Below are 11636 nucleotides of genomic sequence, written 5' to 3' on the forward strand. Positions count from 1 at the left end.
ATTGTTCTGGCGGTTTACAACGTGCGGCGTGCAACACGCCCATTAGAAGAAAGTGTCAGAAAGCAGGGAAGTTAGTGGCGGAAAGAAGTAGTGGGTGTAAACTAACCCGTTTCCTTCATAGTAGGAACATTATTTCTGGCATTTACACACGACCCCACTTCTCCATCACTCAATCGTTCTCACTTTCTACGAGACCAGGGTGCGTTCAATATGACTTGTATAAATGGGTTTTACCTATTTCGACCAAACGACAAGTTTTGGTTAGAACAACAACACAGTATCCGGAAATACCAAAGAACTCATAGTTTTCATTCCGCAAGCCAGTTCCAAATTCTGATATAAGTCATAAAATATCCACACTTTCAGAATTAACCATTCTGGTCTCAACACCTTCTTCACTTCCCTCCCTAAGACCCACCCTTCTCCTTCACTTTGTTACCGAAGCAAGACTAGAATGACCATTTATTGGTTTAGGCCAGGATTGTACAGATTGATCTCTCGAATCCAAAGTACTCCTGTGCAGTACATTTGTTTTAGGTTTAGATTCGTTTCTCATCCACACACCCAAATTTACCAAAACTGGCAGAAATAGTTTTTACCCGTAAACAATTGGCGACCACATTGGAAGACTAAACTCTCGGTTGCAAAATCAGTTTCTCAGGATTCATTCTATTTTTTCTCAATTTTAAAAGGATGGTTTTAAATCAAATTCAATCTTTAACCAGAATTCACTTCAATCACCAATCCCAACCTTCCGCTTCATGAGTTACCACGGCCATCCGAAGCACTTCCAAAGCCACCAATGCTCGAAATCCAATCACCATGAAATGTATGGCAAAGAAGTTGTCACAAATCAAAATGATATTTTCAAGGTGAAAAATGAGACGTTTTTCTTTTAAAAAGTATGGCAAACCGGCTGTAGCAGGAGCCAGCAAACATTCGCTCGGAGAACGCCACCAAATTTCAGAGATGGCACAAAAAATTTTGAATCCTTCTCTGAAGTCTGTGCCTCTGCCAACGACGATGCAGACAGAGTATGTGGATGTATCAAACGAGAGCAAAAGGGAATAACCAACACCAATATACCATCCGCAAGCACAGTCAACACATCCCATGGCATTACATCATATAGCACCAACACCGGCGGTGCAAGAAACATTCCTTCCGGCGTGACGCCTCCTATCACGAGAGCCAGAGCCGCTGTCACCCTTCCTAATGTTTCTTCGAGCGTAACGCCCCCAATTTTTACCATATCTACTGCCACTCTCCATCATAACGAGAGGCTGGAGGGGCCAGAGGAAGCCAACCCCCTATACCACTGTTGATTTGATGGAAAAACAAAAGTTTCTCGTAAGGCTCAGAAATGGCTACAGCTCAGAAAGGGGTACTTATTTTTCTCAAGTCACTAACGGAGCGGCTACCGCAAGAGTCACATCAACCCAAGATAGAGTTGACAAGGAATACTTTTAACACCCGGCACAAGCACTTCAGCAGGACGCACCTTTGTAGATGAAGAGGCTCGCGTTGGTCCTGAACACCCAGTAGAAAGGAATAAGCAATCCAATTTCATCACACGTGAGGATCGGGAAAGATTTCTCCAAAATATGAGGCAAAGAAAATCAACAATCCTCCTGAGTTCACAGAGACCCTTTTCCTGTTAGGAGCCGCATGATTTCTGGGGACTCCATCCACAAAATCGTACAGTCTATGATGAAAAATTTATGTGAGATTCTGCATTTCTCCAAGGCGCAGCGTCAAGACATATTTTCATCCCTCAACCGCATTGTATCAAGAAAGTAGCTATTTCCATTCAGGGAAGCCATTCCCAAACCCCAACCTCTCTTGGAAATCACGATTGATAGATGAAACTGGGGACTCCTAACCACTGTTCACATGAAGGATATCGAGTTTGACAGCACGCTGATTGATGCGTCCTCCGAACTCAACATTGTAACTGTCAATACTCTGAGAGTTGTAAGGGAAAATCAAACATAAGAAGCGTATTCTTTCCCATGAGGAGAAAACACGACTTGCCGACCATCACTATTTGTGTGTCCTCTTCCCATCCGCCACATCGTATCAATCATTTTCGAAGTCAAGGGTTAATGGCACCCTCACTGGAGTTATCTCCATGAGACGCTTCAACATTCTTTCTAGGAGCCGCTCCGCTCCAATGTTCGCCCCAGGAGGCGCTTCAACGTTCTATTCAGAAGCCGCTCCGCTTCAATGTTCTCTCCAGAAGTCGTTCCGCTTCAACGTTTTCTTCAGAAGCCGCTCCGCTTCAATGTTATCGCCAGAAGCCTCTCTGCTTCAACGTTTCCCTCCAGGAGCCGCTTCGACGTTTCCTCCAGCAGCCGCTTCAACGTTCTCCCCAGCAGCCGCTTCAACGTTCTCTCCAGAAGACGCTTCGCTTCAACGTTCTCTCCAGAAGCCGTTATGCTTCAACGATTCCCTTCAAGAGCCGCTTCGACGTTCCCTCCAGGAGCCTCTTCAACATTCGCCCCAGCAGCCGCTTCAACGTCCTCTCCAGGAGCCGAAGCCGCTTCAACCCTTCCTTTCTGCCAAGGTTCGTGCCTGTAGCCGCCACTCCTTCCTGCCAAGGATCGTGTCGTAGCCGCCACTTATTTCTGCCAAGGATCATGCCGTAGCCGCACACTTCTACCTGTCAAGGACCGTGATCACATCCAACCAAGGTTTGTATTTGTGGCCACCTTTTATCCCATCCGTCCAAAGCTCGTTCTCGTGGACAGTTTTACTCGCTTACACATCCATCCAATCCCTTTGCTTCCATGGATACCCATGCAATTCCAGCGGACCTATTTTTTTCCCACGACAATGTAGTCTCTTCTGATCAAAGTTGCTTCCAAGAACCGTTGCTGCTCGTTTGTTGATACCAGCTAGAGCTTCACCATAGAAACAACCACTACAAAGGTAATCCGTACTTCTCCATATTTTTAGTTTCACGTGGAAGAAGTAATAGAGCCACCAGTACGGATGCAAGATGGTGATATCTTTATCATGTTCAATCCACCGACCATACAAGATAGAAACATGTAAACCACACTTGGGGACTGAGAATCTACACGGAATCCCTTTATTGTCAAAGCTCAGAAGACACGGTCAACCAAAAGTCATATCCACGACAAGGTCATCTACTCTTCAAAGGTGTAGCGTAAGGATATCATCACGTCTCTATCTGGAAGGAGCCTGCAACACTTTACGAGGCCGCGACGGATCCCAAGCCTACTCAGAGAAAGTAACTTCAGTAACTAAAGAGAAGTGTGACTGGGGACTGCTCATCGCAATCCATCCCCGAAAACAATCAAAGATTCATGAGATAACTCCAGAGATGCGGCTGAAACATTTTTCTTGAAGAAACAGGGGAGCCAAGATTAACAACATAACTCTCTCACTTCTACCTCTTCGTTATACAAAATATTTTGTCCATATGATGTTCCAAGCATCCTAGCATCGCATCCAGGGGAGTACAATAAGATTGTATCAAATCACAGAGGCGTGGACTCAAGGTGATACAATCAATGTAGTCTACACTTGGGGACTGAAGCCTCCTTCAGGTTTAGAAGTTTAAACGCAGTCACCACCTTACCAACGAATGCAGTAGAAGCACATCTTCCACGAGAAAATAGGCTTAGGATAATTACACATGGGGACTACCAACATGGGATGCCTTCACTTCCCTCAACCAGGTTATTTCTGATGTCAATATTGTTACTGTCGAAGCTTTACGAGCTGCAGGAATTTCTTAACATGAAGCCATACACGTGCATCAAAGACTCCAAAATCATGCCGCAGAGATATTCACATATATGGCCACGCCACCGGATCTATGACCAGACAGAAGTGTAAATGGAGACTGCTCATATCATCTCGTTCGAACAATAATCCAAGATTCAGAAAATGGTTCAAAGGATGTCGCGTGGAATGAAGTTCTTGAATACTTGATAGCAGCACGTTGGCAACGGAACACCTCTCATCTCGTCTACTTCACCCAACGGCTCCGGAAGATTTCTAACATACAAGCATCCACAACATATCATCATCGCAATCAGAAAGGAAAGAACAAGCCTTCTAGACACCGGCTCAGCAGTCCAGACACCAAATAACTTAAAGTCAAGAACGGATCAACAACGCAGCTACACTCTCCAAGATGATCCCTGACGTGATCACTGTCGAGCATATACTTCATCCATCATCCCAGGAGTGCAATGGAGTTTGGTGAATTTTGAAATCCACTGCAGATGTTAGATGCTCATTCTTCTGGAGTCGGAACCTTAGTACACATTCTGGAGAAGATCGATGGTACTGTTGGGTGGCTACATGCGCAAAACAGAAAAGAGCAACTACCTTGAGTTCTCTTGGCTCGCCTTGCTGCTGAGTATAACTATTGGAGATTGCTTTGTTGCCGTTGACGCCGCTAACAAATAAAGTCATTCACACCAAGATAAAATGTCCAAGTTTGATCAACTACTCACGGATATCACACTCACAGCTAAAATACGAAGACAAGATGAACTTACCTTACCGCTAACGATTGGCACGCCTATGATAGAGCTGTTGCAAACGAACACAAGAAGCGGACGAGAAAATAATAAAAGGGGAGGAAGTTAGCACACCCTTTTATATGCAGAGTGCTTTTTGAATTTGAGTGGAGGAGGGTTTTTCTTTTGGACCATGCAAGGAAGAACGCAGATGGTCCCGCAACGCCAACGCTCCATGACACCAAACTCCATGACTGAACCAGCAGCGCGCCAGCACGAGGAACACCAACCGCTCAACCTTCAATGCTCCGTAGCCAGGCCAGCCGCTCAACCTGCAACTCTCCGTAGCTAAGCCAGCCGCTCAACCTGCAACGCTCTGTATCCAAGCCATCTGCTCAACCTGCAACGCTCCGTGGCCAAGCTAGCAGCATGCCAGTACAAAGATCACCGACCACTCATGCCTATTACCGAAGGTCAATCAATCTTTTCCTGGTAACCTCTGCATATCATTACTTTTCAATTTTAGTCCCGTCTGTCACCATCTCATACTTACCCCGTAAAAATGTCACTGTTACGTGCTAAGCACGGGACTTAATGTTGATGGTGGTTTTTAGTTCAGGGCTAAATTTTTAAAGTCTATCTACCTGACCCGACATTAGATGTAGTAGACATTGATAATATTCCGTAGGGAATTTGGAGAATATATGAAAATCTGATGAGTGTCTATGTCTCTCTTCATATTATATTGAAACTCAAGATCCTAGATGAATTGTTCACTAGTATAAAGCCTAATGAGTGTATAAGCTCCTAGATGCATTACTCACTAATGCCGGAGCCTGCCAAGTATTTTTCCTATGCTATATTCCCCGGATGAACCCTTAATATTGATATGGCATGACAATTTGTGTTCACCGCAGCAGAGTAGCACGAATATCCAAGTATCAAGGTTAAGGTCCTTGCATAAAAGTACTCAATCGGAAAGCGTACTGCTCTCTGGAAATAAACTTAAAGAACTCTGTGTCAACACATAGAATTCAATCAATTTTGTGATAATCCAGAAGATTCAGATATTACCCTAACTAATTTGCAAAAATTAGGGTTTTGTGCCCTGCGCAGTATAATAGACCTTGGCTGTCGAAATTAAGCTTAGGCTAACTAGGTAATTAATCCGCCATGGATTAGTAGGTGCAAAATCCTACCCAAAATCAGAAAACAAGGAATAAAAAAGTCTGTGGAATAGGAGCAACAACAAAGGAAGGTGTGGACATGCCATAGGCCAGCCGACGCCATTTGCAAGTGGCCACACCCCATGCTGCTCGACTGGCCCCTATTTCCCGTCGACCAATCAGGTCGCCTTAAACCCGCCACACGCACATGAGTTATGGTTGGGCCCATACTTGCCGTCCCTATTTCCCATCGACCAATCAGGTAGCTTTAAATCCGCCACACGCACATTAGAAGTGTGGCCACGCCCATGCTTGGACGACCCCTCTTTTCTATTGACCAATCAGGTCCGTCTAAACCTGCCACAGTGTTAAAAAAAGGCAAATGGCTTCATATGGTCGCAAAGCCAAGGCAAATGGCTCCAGATGGTCATAAAGCCAATTGTCTTTCCAAAAGCCGCGCCAACATGCTAATGGCATGCCAAACGTGCCATTCCGCTCCGGTGCGCTAGTGGCATGCCAAACATGCCATGTCGCGCCAACACGCTAATTGGCATACCAAACATGCCGAACGTGCCACATTGCTGCAGTAGCATGACGAACGTGCCAACGTGCCATAAATAGCTCGCCTACGTGATAACCCACCTTCTGTTCATGGACAACGCCATAACAGACTTCAATTAGGGTTTCCTAATCAGAAACACGACTTTGCTTTAGGCATTAGTCGAAACCCTAATTTCCAGTCGTGGCCCAATTCCGCCACTTTGGCCCCACAACATGCCACGAGCCATGTGGGACTTGTCAAACCCTAAGAATAGCGTCGTACCATAGCCACTCATAGCATCCTTTTCTCTTGTGGGCGTTTTCACATTATGGCCTTGTTATAGTTCCTTTGGCATGGCTATGACACCGTTAACGCCAGCATGTCGCGGCCACATGCCACACACGCTAATTAGGTTTTCGATAGGCCAAACCCTAATTTAGCTAAACTTTCCACGCCAACCAAGTCAAGTAATTCTCCTAAGGCCTTAAGTTTAACATAGCAACATGGCCAACGTTGTCGGAGCCATATTTGGGTATAACACCAATATGCCAAAATAGCTATCGCGGTTACGCTAGGCGCTACTATACCACTGACATGCCACTATGCCAGGCGCCACTATGACACTGGCAATGCCGCTATGCCCCTGGCATACGTTCAATATGCCATCATACCATTGGCATGTGTCGACGGCGCCACTTTGGTATTATCAGATGCCAATGGAAGTGGCCATAATCAATGGCCACCCTTTCTCACAGGTTACAATCTCAGCCGTCCAAATTCGCCACCGAATTGACAGGCCTGTGGCAAGTCTTAGGCGACCAGCCAAGGCAAGCCTAAATAGCATCACGTGCTATTTTCCTGCGACAAGTCTTCTGACTTTGACTTGCCACACATAGCAATCTGCTACACGTTTTCCACGAAAACACTCGAGACATCAAACATGTCACAAACTGGGGGATGCTCATCAGGGTATTGGTCTGGCGGTTTACAGTGTGCGGCGTGCAAACGCCCGTTATAAGAAAGTGTCAGAAAGCAGGGAAGTTAATGGCGGCAAGAAGTAGTGGGTGTAAACTATCCCGTCTCCTTCATAGTGAGAACGTGATTTCTGGCATTTACACACGACCCCACTTCTCCATCACTCAATCATTCTCGCTTTCTACAAGACCAGGGTGCGTTCAATATGACTTGTATAAATAGGTTTTACCTATTTCGACCAAACGACAAGTTTTGGTTAGAACAACAACACAATATCCAGAAATACGAAAAAACTGATAGCTTTCATTCCGCAACCCAGTTCCAAATTCTGATACAAGTCATAAAATAGCCAGGCCTTCAGAATTAACCATTCTGGTCTCAAAACCTTCTTTGCTTCCCTCCCTAAGACCAACCCTTCTCCTTCACTTTGTGACCGAAGCAAGACTAGAACGACCATTGCTTGGTTTAGACCAGGATTGTACATATTGATCTCTCGAATCTAAAGTACTCCCGTGCAGTGCATTTGTTTTAGGTTTAGATTCGTTTCTCATCCACACACCCAAATTTACCAAAACCGGCAGTAATAGTTTTTACCCATAAACACCCGTATAATCCAAATTTGTTTTTTTTTTCCTGATTTGGTTTCATAGTTAGTGTTTTGGAAAAAAGATTTTGAAATTTTTTTGGATGAAATTTTGTTCGGCATGGTTTTTTTTTGGGGTAATTTTTTCTTTTAACACTTTTTAGACACCCCTTATCACACTAGTTTGGATGAGAATAAAATGGGTATACCCCAATTAATCTGGGTATATCCCAATCTCGCCGGGTAGTTTAAGAGATAAATTATTTCTAAATTTTACTAGGTATTATCCACAATGGCATAAAAAATACTTCCATACACTCCCCTTTCGTTGTTACCTTAAAAATTTGGCATACTATAATTAGCTCATCTAATTTGGGACGGAGGGAGTATATATAATAGACTTTTTTGTTAGGTTTCTTTGTTAAAAGGGTTTGACAAACCAAAAGACTGGTGCTCGCTCATTTGATCTTCTTCTTGGATCTCAACTGGTTGCTTATTCTTTTCACAATTCACGAATCATCTTTATCTTAATTAAATTTCGTAGCAGAAGTCATCAAAGATGGATGGCTCAATGGTCAATAATACCTCCGCGAAGCATCAAAAATCAAATGAAGTGTAGGTTCCTCCTGGATGTTTTCCAGCGAAGATCAATCTCTGCTGATCTGGAGGTATTCCTTCCTTATCCTTGACATTATCGATGGTATTATGGTTTTATTTAATTTCCAAGTTAGGGTTTTCACAGAGACTGCATCTTTTTATTCTTGGCATAAATATGGATTCTGAAACCAGAATCAGACCAGGTTACGTAATTGCCCCGCTTCACAGTATATAAGAGACCTTGTTCTTTATACTCAAATTCATTAGTTTGTGGAGAAAAGCAAAAGGAAAAAAAAATCGCCATCATCAATCCATGTCGTCTTCGAGACTCCCAGGAGATATCATGGTTGATATTCTTACGAGGTTACCAGTGAAATCCATTTTGAGATTTAAGTGCGTGTGCAAATCATGGTGTCAGCTATTCGATGACATAAAGTTCTGCAAAAGGCACTATGATGCCCAGAAGAAAAGCAATAATCCGATTAAGATTCTTGCTTGCAAGGGAAACGTCCTGTATTCCATAGATGCTTATAACTCAATACTATCTGGGGCTGTTGAGATTGGCGATTACCCGTTCTACAACAAAAACAAGTATGATAAAAAGTATGAGTCTGCCCTCGGTATTGTGGGTTCTTGTAATGGCTTAGTTTGCATACGTCCAACGCTAGATCTATTTTGCTTTTGGAATCCGTCTACTAAGCAACACAAGATTGTACACAAGGTACAACTGCTTGATGAAAACCAAACGCCACTCTCCTGGTGTATGTATGGATTCGGTTATGACCTCAAGACTCAGGATTACAAGTTGGTGAGATTTGAAAGCTTTTATGATATAACTCGTGCCACTCAAACCAAGGTCTATTCATTAGCATCAAATTCGTGGAGTACTGCTCTGCATAACATCCCTTATACAATCCCTTGCCGAGCAGAGCAAAGACCATTGTACTTCAACGGAGCTCTTCACTGGTTAACAGACGACTCCAAAGTTTTACTTTCTTTTGATCTTGGAGACGAGACAATTCGTGAAGTTCCGGGGCCATTATTCAATAACAACAGCTATCGCAAATATGTGGACGTGTTGGGAGGGTGTCTTTGCATCACATGTATCATCCCGAGGGATCGCGGCGATGTATGGGTTATGAAGGAGTATGGAGTGACAGAATCTTGGTCTAAAGTATTCACCATTCCTCAACGAGCAATAAATTTTTCCCACTTCAGGCCGATGGAGTATGTACGAAATCGAGAACAAATTCTGCTAAGTGTTCGATTAAAAAATACAAATATCAGCAATGTCTTAGTTTGCTATAACCCAAAGCGCAAAAGGGCAGAAATTCTAAAGATCCATGAGAGTACTGATCCCGAATGGTTGTTTGCCTATACTTATGAGGAGAGTTTATTCTCTGCACGCCATAAGCAGAACTCAGGTGGTATTTTCCATTTTTTGGAGGACGACCAAGTCGAACAAGAAGAAGCGTTGATGTCAAAACATGATCACAAGAGAAGAAAGATTGCAAGTTGAAGAGTTCCAATATATGAAGATCATGATCAAGGTTCTTTATGCAATTTTGATTTATGTCCTCTGTAGGATTCCTGAACCTCCAGGTGTTACAAATGGTGTTGAACTGTGGATCGACGACTGTGAGTTGAGAAAATGTTACATAGAGGAGCAGTGCTATGACTACTGCATATTCGTCCAGTAATGGAGGCCGTTGAAGAGTTCAAGACAGAGATCCACAGTTATACATTCTTAGATTTTTCTTAATAAATGATATTTATAAGTTTGTACCTGGGGTCTAATTTGTAATGGAAAAATGAAACATTTTTTTTTTAAATTTTTCTATTCTCTCGCGTTGCTTTTACGAGGGTCCTACGTTGTTTGGGTGTTACCCTCTTTTGTTCTTTTCACAGCCAATCACAGTTACAAATCCTTTACTCAGACAGAATTAAGGGGTGTCAGTTGGAGTTTTCTGCTACCGCTTACTTTGCGTTATCTTGCACTCTAAGTCTCTAATGACAGCCGAGATCTCGTAGCCTAAATATATGGCAAGGTCAGTTGCATGTTCTTTACCTGCTTCGTAGCCTCAATGATGCATTGTTTGAATATTAATTCATTTTTTTCATCTGTTAGTTTCTAGGTCTGTTCTCATTGAGATTTTGGGTTTTTTACTACTCATTTGTGAAGATGGCAACAAATACTCAGCTGCCATGCTTGTCACCTAGGCAAAGGGTTGTCCTCGATAATAATCATCGAATGGGTGGAATTAGTTTGAATAAGATGATGTTTAATAGTAATGTGATGATGGTTGGTTAAAAGAGTATAAGTTTGAGTTCACGATGATTTAGATGTTCAGTTAATAATAATTCGCGTAGTAATGGGATTAACCCTTTCTTGAATTTACGTCCTGAAGTATCTATGCTGAGAGGTAATGAAAGAATTGATACGGTTATTAGTCCGAAAAATGATGGGTCAATTGGGAAAATTACTTAGAGTTTAATGGATTCGTCTATCCCGGAGGATAATTCAGTACAGCTAAGATTAAAGTAATTGGTGTTTGTAGTGGTGAGCCAAATGCTGTCAATAGAATGATTGAAAGTAATATGAAATGTATTGAGTTTTGGATAGTTAATTGAGTCTTTTTTAAGCATCGACTAGTGGCTCTTAACAGTATAAAAATGCAAGGGTTATTGCTAAACATTGGCAAGAAGTTTAAGGCTTTTGTGCTTCAGTAGTTTTTTTTTTTTTTTTACTGTTATTTAGATTTATGGTAATTTTGATTTTGATGTCCTTGCAGTAAGACGTACCAGTTCTTCGACTTATGGTTCTGCAGTCCAGGTTAGGTTCTTATAACTTAAGTTTGAATGTGGTTTAGATGATCTGAGATTGGTAACTTGGGAGTTGTATAATGCTCATATAATGATTGGTATTTGTTGAGTAATGCAGTTAAAACACATTAGAAACACTAGAAACAGAAGCTATCAGTTGATTAGTTCTAGCCATCATGTTGAGTAAAAATAGTGGTTGTCTGAATAAATGTATGTTTCTACTTTATCTTGTACTGTTGGAGTTGTGTGGCTCAGATACACACATGTGAGTCATACATGGGATAGCTTAAGATAGTCCCACATGGAGGAAGAAAAGTTCCATATGCTGATATATAAGCAAGAAATCTTCCTACATAGCATCGAGGCCTTTTGGATTAAAACCCCACACCTAACCTCAAGGTGGTCAAGTGGGGACAGTATCGGTGCTATGTGGCCGTGCCCGGAGTGGGTCC

At 42.7% G+C, this 11636-nt stretch overlaps 1 protein-coding gene across 1 annotated transcript; it reads left to right on the forward strand.

Annotated features, from left to right (window-relative positions):
• The first annotated feature begins 8209 nt into the window (after positions 1–8209).
• LOC113314068 (F-box/kelch-repeat protein At3g23880-like) lies at positions 8210–10204 on the forward strand. The gene is made up of 2 exons (XM_026562847.1): positions 8210–8432; positions 8554–10204. Exon 2 carries the CDS (start codon positions 8675–8677, stop codon positions 9878–9880), a length of 1206 nt encoding a protein of 401 aa, XP_026418632.1. The 5' UTR covers positions 8210–8432; positions 8554–8674; the 3' UTR covers positions 9881–10204.
• The last annotated feature ends 1432 nt before the right edge of the window (positions 10205–11636 follow it).

This window comes from Papaver somniferum, chromosome 9 (assembly GCF_003573695.1).
Source record: "Papaver somniferum cultivar HN1 chromosome 9, ASM357369v1, whole genome shotgun sequence".
In the NCBI taxonomy this organism is placed as follows: domain Eukaryota; kingdom Viridiplantae; phylum Streptophyta; class Magnoliopsida; order Ranunculales; family Papaveraceae; genus Papaver; species Papaver somniferum.